The sequence below is a fragment of the Sapajus apella genome, unplaced genomic scaffold (genome assembly GCF_009761245.1).
Source record: "Sapajus apella isolate SASKATOON/1434 unplaced genomic scaffold, GSC_monkey_1.0 scaffold17, whole genome shotgun sequence".
Taxonomy (NCBI): Eukaryota; Metazoa; Chordata; class Mammalia; order Primates; family Cebidae; genus Sapajus; species Sapajus apella.
In genome coordinates, this window is record NW_022436957.1 from 27,025,747 (window position 1) to 27,048,704 (window position 22,958).

General features: G+C 36.2%; 1 protein-coding gene across 14 annotated transcripts in view; it reads right to left on the reverse strand.

Annotated features, from left to right (window-relative positions):
- Nucleotides 1-22,958, reverse strand: part of DMD (dystrophin) — a 2,282,798-nt gene that overhangs the window by 405,785 nt on the left and 1,854,055 nt on the right. For 13 of the 14 annotated variants that reach the window (XM_032285804.1, XM_032285805.1, XM_032285797.1 and 10 more), the window contains one exon: nt 6,000-6,172. In XM_032285804.1, coding sequence (XP_032141695.1) covers nt 6,000-6,172 — 173 coding nt within the window. Of the gene's footprint in view, nt 1-5,999; nt 6,173-6,922; nt 7,058-22,958 lie in introns of those variants that run through there. The other variant, XM_032285811.1, reaches the window with a different exon arrangement.

Here is a 22,958-nt window from a genome sequence, read left to right on the forward strand (position 1 = left end):
GCTGTTAAATTAAATTAAATTGGGCCTAAAGCTGCCTCTGTACATAGCAAACTGCAACCCAGCTTGGCATGTAAGTAATACACAACTTAAGAGTACACTATTGTAACAAATAGCTGAGTCTTCGTCAATCCCAGCAGTCAAGTTTCAGCTAATCACAGGCTATAAACTGATCAGATCATGCCCATATAAAGCAATTGCCTATTTACACTATGCCCAAGTAAGGCAAATTCTAAGCTGTAACCAGTCAAGCTGTTTCTGTATGTCACTTCCTTTTTCTATCTATAAATACAGCCTGCCCACCTTGCTGGGTGAAGCTTTCTGAACTTCTAATTCTGAGTACTGTCTGATTCATGAATTGTTTTTTGATCAAATAAACTCTGCAAAACTGAATTTGTCTAAAGTTTGTGTTTTAACATTGCTAATTGTTAAGTATATTCTGTTTACTCCTACCCAGTCAACAGAAAGTAAACGAGGTGGTTCAAAGGGGCATGCTTAGCTTCTATCCATTTCTATTAATCTTTATTAGTGAAGGCAAGAGCTTAGGGGTTACTACCATTTAACAAGGCAAGTGCTAATCTCTAAAAAGCTGACAATTTCCACAATTTGTAAGGTTTAGGTAAAATGCAGAGCCTTGAGATGTGTTGGAGTATATTGCTTGGTCTTTAAGGAAGTCCTCAGTGTCAGGACTCTAAGAATTATAGGGGCTGATAAAGTGATTCTTATTTCTCTAGACACAGATATTTCAAGTGTGATTTGGTTAATGCCTAGTTTGAAATCCTTAATAAAACTTTACTTTGAAAGGCATGCATTCTTAAAACAAAATGTGTTATATTGAATTCATTTTTCACTTTGACTTCCTTTATAAAACTAATGATATATCCCTATAAATCTTTAGTACCCTCATGTAATAAAATAGCACTTAAGCATGTAGAAAGAAAAGGTAGGAATGCAGAAATAATAAAGAACCACAATACTGGCATAAAAACAGACACAAAGACCCATGAAAAAGACTAGAGAACCCAGAAACAAATCCACACGCCTACATTTAACTCATGTTTGACAAATGTCCCAAGAACATATAGTGGGAAAAAGACAGTCTCTTCAATAAATGGTGCTGAAAAACTCGATATCCATATGCAGAAGAATGAATCTACACCCCTATCTCTCACCATATACAAAAATCAAATCAAAGTGGATTAAAGACTTAAATGAAAGACCACATACCATGAAACTACTACAAGATAACATTGAGAAAAATCTCCAGGGTGTCATCAACAGGTGAATAATTTGAATTTGTACTTCAGAAACAAACAAAAAAAAAATTGAAGAACCACGGAATTAAAATGGAAGCTATCTCTTTAAAGAGAGAGAATTAAGCCCAAAGAGAAGTCAACATTTTTTTTTTCTCGACAGGTCTTTAACTCCAACATCCAAACATAATTAACATTCTAAAAGTAAGAGAAAGAAGGTTAGAGATAGTCAATGTCCAAGTTGCATTTTTCTCTCAAAGGTAGACCCTGCCTCTTTTCACCCTTTCTTTGTTCTCCATTATACAGACACTAACTATTCTAACCTCTAATAGCAAGCACTACCCAAGAGATTTATTGCTTCTACAGACTATATAATGTCAGTGTCCTTGCTTCTTAATGTTCAGAATTGTATAAATGTGAATATTTTTAAAAATATTTACAAATTTTTCTGCCAAATATAAAAATATCACAGAATGTAAATTTTGCTGAAATTATGTTGACAACATATCACGTAATTTTCATAGTTAATGTACATACAATGATCTGGAAAAACAATCTAGTAGTTGATTAAATTGAAATCTTCATACATATTTCTTATGTAAAAAATTGACTTGACTGCTTCTCATCATTCATATTTTAAGATGAAAAATGCAAGGATTGTGGATATGGAATTTTAAAATGGAAAACACTTTCTTTGACTAATTACCATCTTAATATTGGATAATGTCATTAGTAACTGTGCGTATGCATGCGTGTGTACATTTGAATAAAAAATTTTCCCTTTGTTTTTCTCCCACTTAAAGCAGTTAAAGTTTTTGTTTTGTTTGATGAAACTTAAACTATCACTGACTACTTACTTTTCTTCCTTATACCTCTTGGCCAACATGTGATGGGATAATGAAATGAGAGCATATACTTTTCTTGAATTAAATAGTAGGGGGGAGCTAGCAGAGGGATAGTGGATGTGGGGAGGTTGGGGAGGGATAATGTGGGGAGAAATACCAGATATAGGTGATGGGGGGACGAAGGTAGAAAACCACCTTGCCATGTATGTACCTATGCAACAATCCTGCATGATCTGCACATGTACCCCAGAACCTAAAGTACAATTTAAAAAATTATGAGATAGGATTATACAATTCAATTAAAATGCTTTTCTCTCAAAGACATCTTATTTACTTGTCTTTACACAATGCCTTTTAAATTAATCAGTTTTATTTTACTTTAGAAAACCAAGGTAGAAAAATTAAACAATTTGCCCAGGTTCATAAAGTGTGATTACAGAATTAAAAGAATAGAATTGTAGAACTGCAAGAGAACTGGAAGAGACATTGCAGGATTCTGGCCAAACTCTTCATTTCAGTGAGGGAGAAAATTGAAGTCTGAAGCAGTTAAGCGACTTGATCAAGATTATATGCTAGATAATAACAGAACAGAACAGAAGGGAAACTAGGTTGCCCAACTGCTGGCCCATGTCTTTCTACTCTACCGTACTCACATATTTAGAGTTTGGAATTTTTGCATTCATATAAGTTAGCTGGAGGCAGTAAGCATAGCCCTATAAAGCAACACCTGTACACTTGAAGAAACATGTTATCAAGTGTAAATTAGAATAGTATTGGGAAGACCTAGTGAGGAATCAGCCAGAAAAGAAAAGATTCATTATGGAATATGAATCAAAATTTGGATAATTAATTCTGCAATCACACTTTATGTTGCAAGTGTGAGAACCAGCAAGTGTACATACTCATCTGGAAGAGTTAGGAAACTGTTGGAGAATAGGAATGGGGTTAGAAAATAGAATCTATTGATTCTGTTGGCTCAGAGAATCTATGTTGGGGAGTAACTAGAATGATGCTTGGTGAGAAAGTAACTAAAGGCAGAAAAAGAACAGAGAAGGGAAGGGGGTTATCAAGGACTTCTTAGTCAACATTAAATATTTGTTGAATGAACAAATAAATAAATGAATGAGAGGGATATGGAGACCAAAAAGACTGAAGCTTTGAACAAAAAAGTAATATATAAACAGTGTCCAAGGTAGAGTATTCTTGTATCAATATGGCACGTCATGAAGACTTAAATAAGAATCTTAATCACAGGAAGAGAAAAGATGTATGGCAGAAGAAAAACAAATGGAAGGAAAAGGATATAATATGGACTTGTATTTGGAAGCATAAGGATACCTCTTATGAGCCAATGGAATACAAAGGGAAACTTCAAAATCATTTGGATTCAAATTCAATTTTGTTTCTTTAAAAACGGACACCTGGGAGATAAAGCACTAATGGTTTTATTATTTTTTTTTTGAAATATAAAAGCAGTTTCAGGATCCCTCATGAAACAGTGAACCAACTGTAACTTTTTAGCATAATATGTTATAACTTGGGCAAACACAAGACGATTTTTTCAGGATATCATTGAAACTATTTTTTAATTGTGGCAAGTTTCCATTTTAAAATAACCCCCATGGAAGAAGTGACAAGATTCATAATGCAGGTGTATCGGTGCCACTAACGGTTCTGTATCTTACTGTTCCAGTTATTCACCTGCTCATAATCATCCCTAATTACTACCTACGCTGTACTTCTATCAACTGAACCCTACCGTTTGCTACAGATTGACCGATGCCCTAATTTCAGTCAAGCATCAGGAAATGCGCTAAATTACTCTGATGTGGAGACTTACTTCTTTGCTTTTTATGAGTGCTTGTAACATATCCTGTATTAGAGAGGCCTATATAAAAGCCGAAAACATTGATCTGAATATTTAAATTCTAGAATTGGCAGCACCTTAGATAAGCTAATGTAACTGTTTTCTACTTGATTAATGACAGCAAGAATTAAACTGCAGTAGCTGACATATGGGAAACTGCTAAGAATGAACAGTCCATATTTTGGCTGACATGCTGTTTGCCACTTTCAATTCTCCTTTTATTTTATCAAGTTCACATGAAGGAGAAAAAAGGCACTAAGTGATATTCGGAACAATTATAGCACATTTCTTTTTCTTTTGTGCAGAAAAGAATACCTTTACTTTACCTACCAATATCTTTTCCATCTCACATGTTCATTCTTTTTTAATGATGAATGTTAGGAAAGTGGCCTGTGTCATCACACATACTGACCTCTCTTAAGGGTTTAAGCTGTAGAAAGTGAATAGAGCCTCCCTATCTTTGAAAACACTATTGCCCATTGCTGCTCCCAGCACATCACCAAGTTGATACAAAATCCATATACAAAATAGGGAGACAAGAAGTATGTCTGGGAAGCCAGGGTGCAAACTTGGGGGGGAAAAAGCCTTATACATAAAATAAAAATCCTTTTCTACTCCTAGCAATCTGCTCTCTATTTCATCCTTTCAATCTTTATGCATTTCTTTGTAGAAGTTTCCTTCTTTCTTTATATGCTATGGTATAATATAGTGGTTAAAAGCTCAGACTCTGAAGTCAGACTCCCTGTTTTCATCTTGGATCTTCCACTTGCTAAGTGACCTTAAGGACGTTATTTAGCCTCTCTGTGCCTCACTTTCTTCAAATGTAAAAAGAATTTAACAATAGAATCTACCTCTTATGGTTGCTGAGAACATTAAACCCATCAATAAATCTAAAGTGCTTACGGCATTGCATGGTATGTAGGTACATCACGTAAATGTTAGTTGCTATCATTATTTCATACTTGATGCAGACATTTACAATAGTGCTTTTGAATTAATACAAATTCAGTTTTTTTCCTCCTTATAGAAGTATATATGTTAAAATTTTGGACAAGTTAGAAGAACTATAAAGAAGAACAAAAAAAATCTCCCTTCTGTAATCTTTCTACCTAGAGATAGTAGCTATTTAGCGCATACTCCCATAACTATTATTAAGTCCATTTGGTCATCTTCTACCTCCCTTCACTATTACTTTTGCTATAGACACAGAAAAAAAGCACAAAATATTTTTATAAAGAGAAGTGAATTAGGAAAGGCAACTGATTCGACAGCAGGAAGCCTAGCTTTCATTCCCCGCCCTTGCTAGATCATTTAAGCAACAATGGGGATTTTACTTATCTCTGTCCTTTCATTCCTCCATTGGACTACTGCAAAACTTATATAACAAGAACTTCCCTCTGCCTTTTTTACAAAGATGCTAAGATGCATGCATTAACCTCTCAAAAGAAAGCTGATACATAGAACGGGGCAAAATATAAAGTATGTGAGTATAGTACAACTGAAAGCTTAGTTTACAGAGGACGTGTTTTAACAAAATCAGAGAGTAAGCAACAGATAGCAAGTTGCTATAGTCTTTAGCTGTAGGAGCTATGGAGAGGTCTCTGCTACTCGGTTAATTATAATGTGTTAAGGTTTTTAAAGAATGTCCTTTGGTATGCATTTAGACTACTGACAAAAATAATTCTGTAACACATATCCCTTAATTTTTTATCACTTTTTGTATAACCCTGTGATATGACAAGAGACAAATTTATGAAATTACATTAGCTGCACTCCTTATTTAAATTCACTCTAATGTCTTAATATGCATGTCTTCCATGGTTATAAAACGTCACTATTTTAATCTAATCTGATTCCTCAAGTATCACCTCCGCACCAAGCAAATCAATGATTCATTTATTCAAAATAAAATGAATCATTCTGAAATTGGGTGATTTACATAGACATGTGAGATACTAGTTACTTGTGCTAAGACAATGAGGATAATTTTGCCATCTTAATTCATTTGTGGCCTTTTTGCTCCAGATCTTTTCCTACCTAATGTTGAGAGACTTTTTCCGAAGTTCGCTCCACTTGAAGTTCATGTTATCCAAACGTCTTTGTAACAAGACTGCATCATCGGAACCTTCCAGAGATCTCAGGATTCTTTGGCTATTTTCATCCAGGTTGTGATAAATATCCGTGTGAGCTTCAATTTCACCTTGGAGGTCCTACAGGACAGCAGAAAGAAGAATATGTGCAGAATTACCAAACAAAGGAAACAAGTGATGAATGTGAATTTGGAGAATTGCAAAAAATAAATAATTATTAGTTCAAAGACGTTTCAATCAGGCTAACAAGAAGATACACCTCAAATCCCTTTTCTTGGTGTGTTGCCTTCTCTTGTTATTATGTAGATTCAAAACGGGCATCTTACTAGGTGTGATAAGTTTATTCCTTGCCATTGTGAGTTAGAAAGTAATGTATTTATAACTTTATAAAGTTCACAAGTTATATCTTCTAGTCTTTGGACAAAATGTATTACTTCATGGAGGTGATAAGAAATAAAATTCTATGATAAACTATACCCCAGTGCCAATAATTTCATCACTATATGGTTCAAGTCATATTTTCTATTTACGTAGTAACCTGTAGAGTTAACTCTGACCATAAAAGTGTGGAGAGACTAATAAACAAGATTTCACTTAGTCCACAGCACCAGCACATCACTGGGAGTCTATCATGGGAGAGAGAATCTTCTTGACAACACGCATTAAGTTTACCTTGGTATTATATCATCGTACACATATTACAGCATCATACATTTATTAGTTATGATTTCCCATTTAATATATCATATTTTAAGTTTGACAGATGGAAAGTACATAGGACTTTGGTAAGAGTTATGATAAGAGGTTATACATTCAACCTCATTTGTATATACACAGATCAAGAAAATTATTATAGTAGAAGAATCTGACCTTTACATGGTATGTCTTCCTGTGTAACATTTTCAGCTTGAACCGGGGACTACAGCACTGATCCTGTTGCATAGCAAACCTGAGAAAACCGAGAAACTGAAAGAGCCCTGCTTTAAAATGCCAACTTTGCTTACATTCTGTTGACAGAATGAATTTTGGAACACAGGCTTCACCAGTCAATAATAATAAACAGCCACTTTGTACTCTGCACTAAACAGTAGCCAGGCGTGTGGATGTGGGAGGAACCTCAAAGAGAGGAGGCCTGGAATATGCAACTGACAGTTTATATTAAACAGCCAACTTTTCTTATCATTTTGCCGTTACAAGCCAGCGACATTGTAAATTCATTTTATATATGTGTTTCCCTCCTTGTTCCCAGCAGAACAGTCAAAGCCAAGGGAACATTCCTTAGAGAGCTGCCGGGTACCAGCATTCCTTTCTGCCTACATAATGAATGGATGCTTTGTACATTATCTGACTTGCTCTTAGAGATTTGTATGCTTCTGTTCAACAAGTTTAAAAATTCATTCTGAAGCTCCAAACAATTGGATTGATCTGTGTAACTAGAATTTTTTTTCTCTCTCTCAAATTGAATTAAATTACTCTGCTAAAGTAAGGGAGCAAGTGGCAAAAATAACATGTTAGAAATTCTGAAGAACTGGCTCATGTTTTTACCCATAGCCTCTTCAGATGCAGTATTTTAAATGTTGTGCAAGTATGGTAGACAGACAATGAATGTCTATTGTCACTATGTCTGGCAGCTAAAATATAATGGACTCTAAAGAGAGTTGTGCCCCATTCTCTTTGACATGGAGACAGGAAGGGGAAGGAATATGGATAGAACCACATCAGAAGTTGATAGAAGGGAAATACTGAAACAGACTGAGTAGTATCTCTGTCCCATCAAAACCAGGTTTGTACTGGAAAGATATAGCCTGATTTTGAAACTAGCTTATGTGGTAGAAGGTTAGAATTGGGGGGATGCTTGCAGAATGAAGTTTGGTCAAATATATACCCACTTTAAGTTTTTCTTTCTTTTTTCCTTTTCCCTACATGGAAAAACATGCCTGCCTAATTTGCACTTCTTCAGCAAAAGAGAAAGCTGAATGAATTTATCTAAGTACTTCAGGAGGAAAAAAACAACCAGATCTAAGTTCCAGATAATTCCTTCACTTGTCACTTTTACTTTACTTGTGTTGTATTTGATTGGTACAATATCGAAAACTTTACTTTTGTGTATGCACTTAGGGGATTAAAGAAAAACTTTTAGGTGTTCAAGAAAATAAAGTATTTTCACTAATAGCATCAGTTTCCTATGTTTACTACATTAACATACATATAAAGAATAGTACATATGAATTTTTATATCCTACATTGATAGCAGAGACCCAGGCCCAATCACAAGCTCCTTAAGATTATATACACCATGAAGCCACCAACACTTTGTCTTCTCAAGCATAAACAGAATGTCAATTCATGAATTTGATGATTTTCATCTTTGCCATGTATATGATACTGCATATAAACATCTCTGTTGTATTATCAACAAAGAAATGGATATAAAATTGATAAGTATTTATTGAGAACTGATTTATTTTCTAGTTTTAGCACTTTGGGAAATGTAAGAGGAGTGCAAATGATGGTTCTATCTTTAAATTTCCTAAAAGCCAGTGTGCACTTTTGTTTAATTTGTTTATATTAACAGCTAAATATTGATGGGAGTTCCGGCCAAGTCTTCATAGACACTCTTCCCTTTAGAAATGCAGAGATGGCTAAAGTTGTCCTAGCATTGTTAGGAAGGTAAGTCTTATGTCAGTAGTCCTTTTCTAGGTCATGACGCTGATATAGAGCTATAAATGACACATGTACAGTAAACGGCTTTACAGGTTACAAAGCATTTACAAATGTACCATCTTAGTTATTCCTTCCCCGGCTCTGTGAAGTATGTCAGATTTTCTGTTTTGCAGATGAGAGCACTGAGACTCAGGGATGTTTAACTGACTCGCCTAAAAGTCACATATCTGATAAGTGTAAGAACTGGGAAATGGATCCAAATCTCTTTATTCCAGAAGATCTTGGGCTGTCTCCACCAACACATTTGCCAGAAGCATTGGACATACCATACAGTAGTCGTTGAAGCTGAACAAAGATACTACTTGCAAGAGGAAATAAGTGTCTGTTGAGAAACAAGCACACTGAGAGACAGCATTCTTGAGTTTGATAAAATGTTTACCCACGTAGGTTGATTTGTTCTGAATGAAAAATTGAATTCTGACTGCTCTTTTCATTTCTCATTTAGCATTGGGCAGCCTGGACCACGCGTGAGCAAAAACTGTTCACATTGAAAAGATCTCCTTTCTACAAATATCCCTGCTGTCAGAACAGAAATTCTGCCATCGGCAATTCATCTCTTTGTCTACAAGAGTCATGTGGACTACTATGAACCACACCAAGAAATGACTTGACACTTGAGCATACACATAGTTCATCCATGTTTCTTTGGGATGGCAGGCTGGTAGGAAATCTGTCAAACTACAGGACTCAGGTAGGTTGCCTTAAAGGAAGTAAGTATTGGGAAAGAACACAAGGCTCTCTTTCAAAAGCTGGCATGCTATAGTGGAGATTTTTCAGTATCAATAGGTAGCATGAGTCATAGATTGGTAATAAAGGCAGACTGGAAGGAAATAATGTAACGTAACATAACATAATGTAACGTAACGTAACGTAACGTAACACTACCATGATGATATTTGTCTAAACTCATCATTTAAAGACTAAACTTCCAGACTTAGGGAGAACAGAAAAGCAAAAGGTTGATATGGAGAATCAAGTGGGGTTCTCAGAGGATAGCCAATCTGGACAAAGGATTTTTTTTTTTTTTTTTTTTTTTTGAGATGGAGTCTTACTCTGTCACCTAGGTTGGAGTACAGTGGTGTGATCTTGGCTCACTGCAACCTCTGCCTCCTGGGTTCAAGCGATTCTCCTGCCTCAGCCTCCAGAGTAGCTGGGACTACAGGTGCATGCCACCACACCCGGCTAATTTTTTGTATTTTTAGTAGAGACGGGGTTTCAGCATTTTAGTCAGGATGGTCTCAATCTCCTGACCTTATGATCCACTCACCTTGGCTTCCCAAAGTGTTGGGATTACAGGTGTGAGCCACCATGCCTGACTGACAAAGGGTAATTTTCTAATTTTCTTAGAAATTTTTGGATAGCTTCATTTCACTTCTGACTTAACTAGAAAAGATTATTCAAGCCTTCATTACTGCATTCACTGTATGCTCTCTAATTTTTTTCTTCTTTTTTGTGATTGCAGTCCTCAGGAAAAACAATAATGAATGAGCAAAGGGAAAAGGTATTTGCTACATAACAAAAGCCATAGCAGCAGCAGCAATAGCAACAACATATATGAGACTTACTATACACCAGGTGCTGTCTAAAGCACTATATATACATGAGTTCATTTTCTCCTCTCAATAAGCCTCTAGAGTAGGGGCTATTACTATCTTCATTTTCCATGTAAGATAATGAAACTACTGTAAGGTTAACTGAACATGCCAAAGGTCACACAGCTAATAAATGCAGCATGATTTAGAACCTAGTCAGTTGGACTTCAGGGTTTGTGCTCTTAACCACTAGGCTACATTACCTTTCCAGTTTAGTTGTTGGTGGCAGTTTCTCCTATTAATAATGCTACTATCTAAATTTAAGCAAATCTAGCACTGCTATTAGAAAATAAAGGATAATGGTTTCCGCAGTCAAAGAGCAATTTTATAGTCTTATTAATATAAAGACTATTAAACAGATTTGTAGCAGTGGACAGAGATGCATCCAATACAACAAGAGAAAACACAAAGTAGTTGAAAAAAATGGGTACAAATGAGAAAAATAATGTGTGTCCCCATAAGAGAAACACTTGGCCTAAAGTTCTGCATAATTATAGAGCAAATTTCAGCTGGGAGTACCAAAAAAGTTCAGTCATGAGACAAGCAATATGTTCATAGTATAGCAGTTTTAGGACTAGGGGAGATCCTGTTTTCTGAAGGGCTTTTACAAATTCCACACTTCTTTCTTATCTGAGTCTCATCTACTCCTGTTGTGAATCTCCTTTCTCAGTTTCCAGAGAAAACTCATTTCAAAGTGCAGTTAAATTGACATAGGTTTGAGTCTTCTCTTCTCTTTCCCTTATTAGCCAAATAATGAGGAAAACTCTTTAATTACATTGGTGTCACTAAACACGAAATAATAACACATATCTGCTGAATAGTTTTGAATATTACATGGAATAATTTTTGTAAAATATTTTGAATAGCATCCAGAGCACAAGACATCTTTAATAAAAAATAGCTAATGCAAGGCTTACTATTGTAAGATAATCCATGTAGAAATCAGATGATTGAAATAGATTTCATGAAGGTACGGGACTTCGCTTGAGCCTTGAGGGATATATAGCATTGAGAAAGGGGAATAAAATAAAATATTCTGGGTAAAAAGAATAGCATGAGAATGGAGTAAAGGTGAAATGAATTTGGTTTATGAGCAGGGACAATGAATTGTACAACCTGATTGGAATGAACAATGAGTGTTGAGAGATATAGGTATAAGGCAGCCCAACTGCTTAAACCAAGTTAAATAAAATCTTCCTTTAGGAAGCCACTGAGAATAAAAGTTTATAAAGAAAAGTACAAAGGCAGGATTATTGAATATTAAATTTGAACTATTTCATTCAGCAAGTAGAATTACCCACGGTGTTCATAAGTAATAATACAATTGGGGAAGAAAAGGAAAAGTTATGGATGTTTTACTAGAAGAAAAACAAAGAAGGGAGATATCAAGAATTAGTGCTGTATCCTTCTTTTTATTATTAACCATTTTATTAACCATTAAGCAAATGGTTGTGACACTGTTCTAGAACATCATGAATAATCACATCCACATGTTTTCTTTCCTATGTAAATGGAATTCTTTGTCTCTAAAATAGGACTCAGCAAATGAAAAATCCCCTATTTTAATATATTTGAGAAGTAAGGAAACAAACACAATGATGTAGAAAAAGTAACAATAAGTGACCAAATCTCCTTAAAAATTTTATTATAGACAAACTTGTATTATCGCTAAGCTTTTCTGAAAGCAATTAGTATATGAATAATTACAAGGCCATTAGTTCCTCTTTACTGATTTTTACCTAATTTAAATAAGCTTGATAGGTAGAAAAGTGATCTGATTTCTAAGAACTTAGAAGGTCAGGAACATATGATCCAAAATGGAAAAAAAATTCTCCTAAGTAGCTAAATTGAGAGTAGAAAGAAGTGACACTAGACAGAGAACCAGAAGGATGTAAAAGGAGCCACGGGCACACATAGTTGACCAGGGTCACACAGTGTGGAAATGAACAGTTCTACATGTATTAGTAGCCCTTGAAGGCATCACCTTAGTTTTACAGTGAAGCCAGATATTTAATACTCAGGATGATGCTGAATTAGCCAGAGAAAGCAGATTTACATTCAATAAAATCTGTTTAAGAAAGCCGTGTATGCCAATACTTCAAATGACCAAATGACTTTTATTTAATACAATTGTTTCAAAAAGGTGTTACTGATTTAAAGAAAAATAAAACAAAAACAGTTACCCAAAAGTGGAACTCCCTTAGACTGGTGATCCAAAAATGACTCATTAAACATGAGCTCTAAATAGTAGAGCTTCTGGAGCACACCTGCACATACGCATACAAACACACACACAGAAACAGACATTGTATTATGAAGACATAAGAACAGAAATTGAGAGTAAATCTTTAGAAATGTGTACAGCAATCTAAAAAAAAAAAGCATGGGTTTACATTTTGCATGTCTTGTATTTGTAATTTTTTTAAATAATTCATTTTTATTACATATTACAAAAATATCAGTCTACTATGGATTTGGAATTAAAAAAAGCAAAAAAAAAAAAAAAAACCCAAAATGATCTTTCCTAGTAAATTTTTTGAGAAGAATCCATAGGAAGAAATTGGACCCACAGTCTTGGCCTTATAAGGATTCTAATCTAACCACTGAAGGTTCCTAACTAGATCAGAAAATGCAGTTGGATACCTATTCACAAGAGAATGTGACTGTTTTTTTTTTTCCTACTTATTCTATATGTGGCCATGCAACACCTTTAAAAGCAGCAGGTCATCCCAACAGAAACAAGAGTTAATTTGAGGACTGCTGTTTGGCTGGGAGCCTGGTTGTTCCAGGTAGATGAGGATTATGTTTTCAGGTCCACTGCATTGCGTTGTATGTTAAACGAGCAGCTATGGATTTAGGAGTCCACAGGCTTTGCTTTAAAACCGGCTGTTATTAAAGTCCTCAGAGACTATTATCCTGCAGGGTTTGTTGTCTTTGCTTTCATATCTCATTTGAAAATTCTCCACTTAAGCACCACAACAGCAGAGAGAAGGAATATGCTCTCTTGTGTCAGTATATACCCAGGTGGAAAGCTTTATTTCAAAATCTAATCTTTAAAAATGACTGGCCTAGGGTGGATTACCTCCGGAGGAAACTAAGCAAAATCCCATTTGTCAAGCTGCCTTAAGCAATCCCGAACTATAGTAATATGTGATGCTTTCTTTCTCTCCTTGTCTGACCCTCTGACTCTATTCTTAAAATTACTTTGTAAAACTGATGAGTTCATTTAAGATATATTAGGTTGGAAGTAAGATGAGACGTATCTTTCTCATCTACATCTTGTTTTTCCTACTTTCCTTTCATCCAGTCACAGTGCAAAATTTCTCAGCATATTTATTCATTACACAAACATGCATTAAGTACTTACTGCATGTCCATAAGTAGGGCCAATAATATCTACCTTTTAAGGTTTTGGCAAAGATGAGGGATGAGATGATGTAAGTAAAACAACCAAGTACCTAACCCAATGCCTAACCTAGTGTGAGGCTTCATTAATACTGCATCCTTCTAGTCCCCCTCTCATGTTCTGCCATGCCTCCAATCCTGCTAGCAGAGAAGACATGAGGCCATTCAAAATGAATACTTAGTGCATGAAGATGGGAGCCAGAGCTATAGGCAGGAGCTAAGAGGCAGTTCTGAGGAGGTTCAAAAGGTGAAGTTCAAAGGGTACAGAGTAGCCACTGAGAGCTTAGAATGCAGTCTGGAGATCATATCTGAATCTATAAGGATAATATTCTACTGTAGCTTCTTGTGTAAAGGTGTAACTTTGGGAAAATAGTATTTGGTAATGATTATTTGGAGGATGGTGTTCAGGGTAGATGTAGCAGTGTCAGAGTGAAGGCAGAAAGTCTAGTTGACAGACAGTCCCAGCCATTCAGGAACCAAAAAAGCAGTGGCTCCAGAATCAGAGAGAAAGTAAAGAAGAGGGACGCTACCACCATTGAGCGCTCATAAGTTATAAAAATAGCTGCATGTGTGATTTGATTTCATCCTTCTCTTGTCCTACCTTTGGAAGGTAGAATTCAGGAAAGTGGTAACTATTCACAAGTACATTTTAAAGATAGAAATGTTATTTTAAGTTCTATTTCTCAAGGAGTAAGAAAAGCATTACATATGCTATGTTTCTCTCTCTCTCTCTCTCTCTCTCTCTCTCTCTCTCTCTCTCTCTCACACACACACACACACACACACACACACACACACCCCTTGGGGCCAAATAAATAAGAATGACAAAACCATTGATGCCAAATGACAAGGGCATTGACATCGAAGCTCTGTATAGGCACAGGTGACTCCCACCTTAAATATACCCTATCAGGCATTCCTAAACTATATGGGTGTGAGTTCTAAAGGACACAATTTTCTGAGTAAAGGTGGGTAGAGTAACACTGCTTCAGATATTTTTTAAAAGTTAGAAGACATAGACCCAGTGGAGAACTACGGTTGATATTCATTTGTCTCTGCACATAAAGTTTAAAAAAGAATGGCATGCCTTTGTAATTCTAGTGTTGACAGAGAAAACACGTCTTAAGACAGGCTGAGTTTTCTTTTTTAATACTATATGTAAAATCCATATAAAACACTTATACTGTGCTGCAATGTTATTTCTGATATTGCTTTACAGCTTTAGTGCTCATAATTGGGTGAGCATTTCCTGCATGAGACACCTTTCAGATCACTGCCAACAGTAATCTTGAAAGGCCTTAACATGCAAACTCTAGATTGTACTTTTAAGTCACAGAGACAACAACAAATGAAAAGTGTGCAATGTTGAAGGTACTTCTGGTTTTATATTTTATGTGCAGGAATCAGTCTGTTTGAAGAAAACTGTCCTTATCTGAGAAAGACCAGATGGGTCTTTCCAACTCTGAGACATATTTATTATTGCAGAGCCATGATGAGGGGTGGGGGTTGGATGGGGGGATAAGACAGGGCAGGAAACTAATCCTTACAGCCCTTATAAATCCTTCACGCCAACTCTATGAAATAGGCCTTTTTTCCATGATTTTGAGAGGTAAAGTAACTTATACAAATCATAGAGTTGTTGTTATGTGGCAGAAGCAGAATTGGAGCACAGATCTTCTGGAAACTAGGTTCTTTTCATTCTCTTCCCTCCAAGCTCCAGTTTCTTTCCCATCCATTATATACAAAGCAAGTGACTTCCAACTTGGGCTGCATGTATCACAGCAACATAACTATAATAACTCATTAAGGCACCTGAGAGATATTTAGTTTGAGAGCACTGTGATGCTCTGATAGGAATGGCCAGCAACTGAATTATTTTCCAATTAGGTGTTGTTTTAAAAAATTTATCCTTGGTCAACTCAGAACTAATATCATTGATGATTTTGAATGGTTCTACGTGAACAGATTCGATTCCTATTTTTCAAATAGGTAACTCTCTTCCCATGGACCAATACATATCTGCTTACATTAATCTGTACAATTTGCCTATATTACGTATAGAGTTAAAAGCTCAAAAAGCTCTTACTTCTGAAATCTCTTTGTCACTAAGTTATTTTTTGTCCTCCAGAGAATCACTGTAGTTCAAGATTGTATATTAGAAATAAGCAATTAGTTGATGCCAAGTCTAATCCCAATAGCAATATGTAAGAAGAAGGCAAGAACATATGGCAAAGTGTCATAATTATTTTTGATCATACGCTAGAAATCATAATAGCAGCTAATTTCCTTTGGCTTGTTTTAATTATTAAGTTTGTAAATGCAAACAATAACTTCATTCCAGCCCCCACCTTCCCCCCAAAAAAACCTCATAATATTCCCACACGACCACAAAACAGCCCTACATTGATGTAATTGTTTAGAATAGGTTAATAATATGAAAATCTAAGACATTTCTAGTTTTTAAATTTTAAATAGCAGGACACTTTTCAAAATAAACACATACTCATCAGACACAACTGTATTCATTTGTGGGTACTCTTTAGACTACAGCATAGAGACATTAACCTGAAAATTATTTCTAGGTATTCAGAAGTTTTGAATGTTAAAGAAGGTTCTAGTACCATGATGTTAACTAAAGACCTGATGGTATAATTGGATCTGATTCTCTGGTGTTCTTTGGTGAGTTAATTTATGTCTGCTACCAAGTAGAGTAAATTCTTTCTTCTGGAGAGTGTAATTTGTGTGTGCGTTTGCCTAGACAGTATTTCATCCTATTTTACTTTCCTTCTCTTATGGAATAGGGTGAATGGTGATGGGGAGAAAACAAAGCTACTTTTGTGTTAATGTATGAGGAAAAGGAGGAAGTCAGGGGATATGCATATGGACATTGATGTAAAGGTAGGTAACATTTGGCATATTTGCTAGGGAAAAATGTCATAAATGAAAAATGGGCAAAATGCTAAGGGGCATTTCCTCATTCTTAGAACCCACTGTTCTGGGGGCCAGAAACCAATTCATGGGCTTTCCATTGTGATATGGTTTGTCTTTGTGTCCCTACCCAAATCTTATCTAAGACTGTAATCCCCACATGTTGAGAGTGGATGTAGTGGGTGGTGATTAGATCATGGGGGTTGTTGTCCCATGTGACAGTGAGTGAGTTCTCATGAGATTTGATAGTTTTATGAGGGGCTCTTCCCATTCACTCTGTCTGTCTCCTGCTGCCTTGTGAAGAGGATACTTGCTTCCCCTTTGCCTTCCACCATGATTGTAAGTTTCCTGAGGCCTCCCCAGCCATATAGAACTGTAAGTCAATTAAACCTCACACACACACACACACCCCTATATATATAAAACCCCAGTCTCCAGGAAGTTCTTTATAGCAAGTGTAAAAATGAACTAACGTACATTGTATATCTATTAATTCTTCCCAAAGCATTCAACTCAGTTCCGAAGATCCTAGAGACCCTTAGACCATTTTGCTGAAGCTGGTCTAGGGTACTTTTTGTGGCCTTTGGGCATGATGCAATGCTCCTTTCAACTGAAAACAATTACAGTGGAAAATCATCCCCAAAAGAGCAAAGTTTCGGAAAGCTTAGGCCTTTCCATGCCCACATGACATGTTATCTAAGTCTTATGAAGACTAGAACAGAGAAGAGAATGACTTTACAGATTATTTTATATGATAATACTTTTTACATGAGAGCTACGTTGTTTTTGAGACAGAGTTTTGCCCTTGTCACTCAGGCTGGAATGCAATGGCATGATCTCAGCTCACTGCAACCTCTGCCTCCTGGGTTCAAGTGATTCTCCTGCCTCAGCCTCCTAAGTAGCTGGGATTACAGGCACCCACCACCATGCCTGGATAATTTTTGTATTTTTAGTAGAGATGGGATTTCACCATTTTGGCCAGGCTGGTCTCGAACCCCTGACCTTAGGTGATCCACCCTCCTTGGCCTCCCAAAGTGCTGGGATTATAGGCATGAGCCACCGTGTCTGGCCTACATTTTAGTATGTATTAAAGAACAGTGGAAATCTGCCTCATAACACCCTGAGTAAGAAAGGAGAAATTGTAGCTGCATATCATCATTATAATTGACCCTGGGTATAAATGAAGAAGCCTCATTGTGAACAAAAAAGAGAAGTGATAACTAGGTCATGTCCATAGTGTTTTTACCATGGACAGATGTTTTTGATCCACCCTTCTAAGGCAGGGTTATAAAGGCTGTTGAGATGTTGTAAATCTCTGCTCGAGTTTGTGATACGGTTTTAGATTTGGCAGAAAAGTATTCACCAACAGGAGAATGAGAAACCAATGTGAACAATGCCCAATTATTAATGTTATCTTGAAAAGAAAATAAAAAGACTTGCTGAAAAACCTTTCTGCCTGCTTTTGTCAGAGTTCTCTTCCTTTACACATTCACTTTTTGATGTTTTCCTTTTGTAGACTGGCAGAAAGATGGGGATCACTCTAAAGTTTTATTAAAAATACTCTTAAAACTACAAGATGTCAGTTTTTCATTTTAAAGAGCCCATAGTCTTCTGAAAAAGTCTTAAGCAAATAAATGAACCAAAATAACGTGATAGTGTTAAACTGGAACACAGCCCTCTGGGAACAAAGAGTAATTAGCCTTGCCCCAAGATTTGCAGATGCCATCATACAAGCAATGATATTTGATCAGGGTCTTGAGGGATGAGTAGCAGCTGGCCAGGGGGGAAGTGGAAGGGTGAAATTTGAAGCAGTGGGAAGAACATGAATAAAGTTGAAGATAGGATAAGATAAGAATACACATCAGAGCTAAGTAACTCTGAGGTGAAGAGGGGGAGACCCAATGGGAGGAAGAGAGATAAAGTGGTAAAATCAAAATTTATATATGTAAATTATATATATATAATATATGTTAATATTATATATATATATATAATATATATATATTATATATACATATATTATATATATTATATATATATTATATATATATATTATATATATATATATATTATATGATTTTACTGCTTTACTACCATTGATGTAAAAGTAGGTAACATTTGACATATTTGCTGGGAAAAAATGTCATAAATGAAAAATGGGCAAAATGCTAAGGGACATTTCCTCATTCTTAGAACTTACTGTTCTGGCAGACAGAAACCCATTCATGAGTTTTCCATTTCGATATGATTTGGCTTTGTGTCCCCATACAAATCTCATCTAGGACTGTAGTCCCCACGTGTTGAGGGGGGACCTGGTGGGAGGTGATTGGGTCATGGGGATGGTTTTTTCCCATGCTGTTTTCCCATGTGACAGTGAAAATATATATATATATATATATACACACACACACACACACACACATATATATATACACATATATATGTATGTATTTGTAATAATACATATATATATAATTTATATATGATATATATGTTTATATACATGTAAAATATAAAATTTATGTATATATAGCTGCACAGGAAGGAGGGCCTGGATTGTGAAGGGGCTTATATACCAAGCTAAGGATTTGGACTTTATCATGTGACGATGTCTTATCTGCTTAAGATTTTTTGATAACATCATCTTGGTGGCAGTGAAAACATACATTAGAGTCAAGAACACCAGAGCCATGGGAAACAGTTAAAGGATGTTATGACAGTCTGAGCAAGAGATATGGAGATCTAAGCTAAGATAATAGACACAGGATGAGGAAAAGGGAGATGTTTTCGAGAGATCGGGAATACAACTTAGAGACTGACTAAATGCAAAGATAACATATAGGGAGGTAAGTTGGGTTTCTGCCTTAGAGAAGAAGATGGGGTGATACCACCACTTGTTATTAAAGTATTGAATTTTCAAGGAGATATGAGCAGTTTATCATAGGCTAAGACTTAGTAATAGGGCGTGGAAGGGAGAGTGGTGTTGACCTTTGTGGGGGGTACATGTTGTCCACTCATGGGCATGTAGCCTGAAGTAGGGGTGGTAAAGAGGTGCCCAGCAGGGAGTCTGCCAGTCTGTGTTCTCTTTCTTGCTTTCCCAGGAGTCTGTTTTCTTTGTGTCATCGACACATGCCTGTGAGCATGAACTTGCATCACGCATCAGTAGTTTCTTTAGTACAGTGGTTTTCAAACTCGAGTGAGCTTGAGAATCACCCAGAGGGCTTATTACAACACAAGCTGCTGGGCTTCATTCTCAGAGATCATGATTCTGTATGTCTGGGGTAGAACTCAAGAATTTGCATTTCTTCCAAGTTCCCAAGTGATGCTGATACTGCTAGTCCAGAGACCCCATTTTGAGAATGAAACACTGTTCTAGCATAACAGCCCTTAATCTTCAGAAGGTCATGAATGCCTTTATAAGAATGATGGATCTTCTCCTCAAAAACCTGCAGAAATATTCATAAACACAAAATATGACCTATTATTTCATGGGCTAGTGCCACTTCCACCTCCACCTCCAAGAAATACAATGGATTAATAAAGACAACATATCCTTCAAGTACCATTTTAAAAGAAAACACCAAGGAAGAATAATACATTGGAAAATGGCACCAAAATATGATTTTTATGTGTTCTAAGATGCTTATTTATGTGTCTTAGAATTACTCACAGTGATCCTAATTACAAAATGACCTGATCTGGGGAAGGAGACATATCCAAGGACAGTTCTTGGGTGCTATGAGGAAATTCATTTCACTCTAACCACATTAAGGTTACCTGACCTTTTCCCATTTTAACCTGCCATCCACTTGGGAAATAACAAATATCAGCGAGGTGGGTGGGTAGCCATGGAGAAAGGGTGTATTCAGCCAGGGGCCTGCCTGTGAAAGGATGCAGCAGTGTGCACCTCGGGGAAAGCGGAGGTAGGGCTCTAGGCCCTCTGTCTGGTAGCCCAGGGAAACAGTTCAAGATCAAAGGAAAAGATAATTAAGAATGTGCTTAAAAGAAAACTTCAAATCAGTTGTGCTACACAAAGATATGAGACAATTCCTGTTGTAGAGAAAAGAGCATTTTGACTTTACCCTAAGAATCTTTCTTATGTGCTTTCCATAACCCAGAGGTATAGATATTTTTAAATGATCCTGAAAAGAAAGCAGAGGTGTTCTTTATTTCATGAAAAGGAGGCAACCTTTCATTTAGAGGACCTTAACCCTGCTCTGCATGCATGCATGAAGTCAGGAACACAAGGCCAATATTGTATTATTCATTTTGGCAACTATAAATTCAAATGATGGCTCTGAGGTAGGGGAGAAAAAGGCCCACTGAGCTAGAGAGCAGCACTCTTCCTTCGGCTTATCAAAGAAGTGATGGTGCTACAGGCAAGAGTGCCCTATAATAATCTAGGGAAAATACACCTCTGAGTCAATGAAGGTTTTCTGTTACTGCATGGGCTGTTTTGCCTACAGCCAAGAAAACTCTGTCTGATGGTAATGTTTTAGCTGCTGATTCATCTCCTCTGTCTTCAGCAAACTTTTATTGGGTCTCATCCTGGACACATTTACCAAGCAATTTCCATAATGATAAAATCTCTTCAAATGAGATTTAAAGCATAATTAAAAGGCAGATGTGTTGTGGTAAAGGCGTTCTTGGGCAGTGGCCACACATCATCATGGCATGGAGCTCTCACTCAGCCAGCCTATGAAATGACCCTGATTTCACTCTAATAAGATTACATGTCCTTGTTTGAGGCTAATGGCTTCATTAGAAAAAAAAAATAAATAAAACAAGATAAAATAGGCTATTTTTTGGAGATATAAGTCCATGAACATGAGTTAGATGTTTGCACCCTTCTCTCTTCCTTCGGTCTCTTATACCTCAGAGGCAACAAGAAACTCCTTGAACAGGGAAGTGAACACTAACAAAGGAACAGGTGAAAGCTGAAAGAATCTGCTTGCCCTGAGAAGCTGAGCTCCTTATGTCCTAGGGTCTATTCTCATGGTTTTAAGTGTGATTGCTAGAAAAGTGGAAACTGCAGGATACGATTCCCTGAATGGATGAATGCTTGCTCCTGGAAAACTGCCTGATACCCGAGAAAGAAAGAAAATATTCCTTGAGCAGTAAATGCTTGAAACCTGAAAAGTAGCTAAGACTATTTCTCCTTCACTGGAAAATCAATATAAGATTTTAAGCTTTGGAACTTCCCAAACCCCAAAATAGCTTGCCTACCCAGATCCTGATTCATAGTATTCATTAAATGATATGAACTGATTTTTTACTTGGCTGCTGGTTTTCAGTATTGATAGATAATCATATCACATGATAGGGAAATCATATTAACACATGGGGCAAATAAAATATTTCAAAAGATCAGATTTGAGATCCAAGATCACCATTAAATAATAGATTCTGAAGCATTTAAAAGAGGACTTGGAAATTTTAAATGCCATATGTTTAATCACCTTTTTAAAGCATAACATGACAATATTCATGGAGAATCAATATGCCATATAATGTCTATGTTACTTACAGCAGAGAGTTCCACTAATTTTCTGTACTCCTTTCTTTGCCTAAAAGAACTATTTCATTTGGCACGATATTTTTTGTGTAGAATAAAATTTATCCTTGTGATTTGGGAGTTATGAAATACCTCGTGTTTTAAAATATCATTAAATGTTTGGAATTAAACTATAATTAGTAGAAATCGTTTGTGGGTCTTTGATTCACTAATGCTGACAAATTCTCATCAAATAGTTACTATGCTTTCAAGTACAATAACATCTTTGTAGGCAGATGTAAGATACTAGAAAAATAACGTAGACTTTCAAAGAGAAAATGAACCTCCCATACGTCTGAAATAAAAGCAATTTAGACATCTGATATATTTTAAAAGAAGCACACAAGTTACTCTGTAAAAATCAGTTTACTTGTTGAAGGTGAAATGCTATCTTCAATTTGCTGTTACAGCAAACAGCTAATGGCAAGTTTGACTTTACTGTAAAAATATCCTCTTTTAACCAAATAACCTTCCTTAAACGTTGGATAAAATTTTCTGCCAAAAAATTCCCCTACTTCCCACTATCACCATCACAGATAAACGGATTGAAAAGACAACAACATTCTCAGTAGAACTGTTTGCTTATACTCAGTTAACCAAGCTTCTATTGCCTGATTTCACTGCCATGGAAAATCCTCCAGGATAACTTGGGTAGCAGCTACTTCTATTACTTCTCCAACATCCCACGGCTTCCAATTGCTAC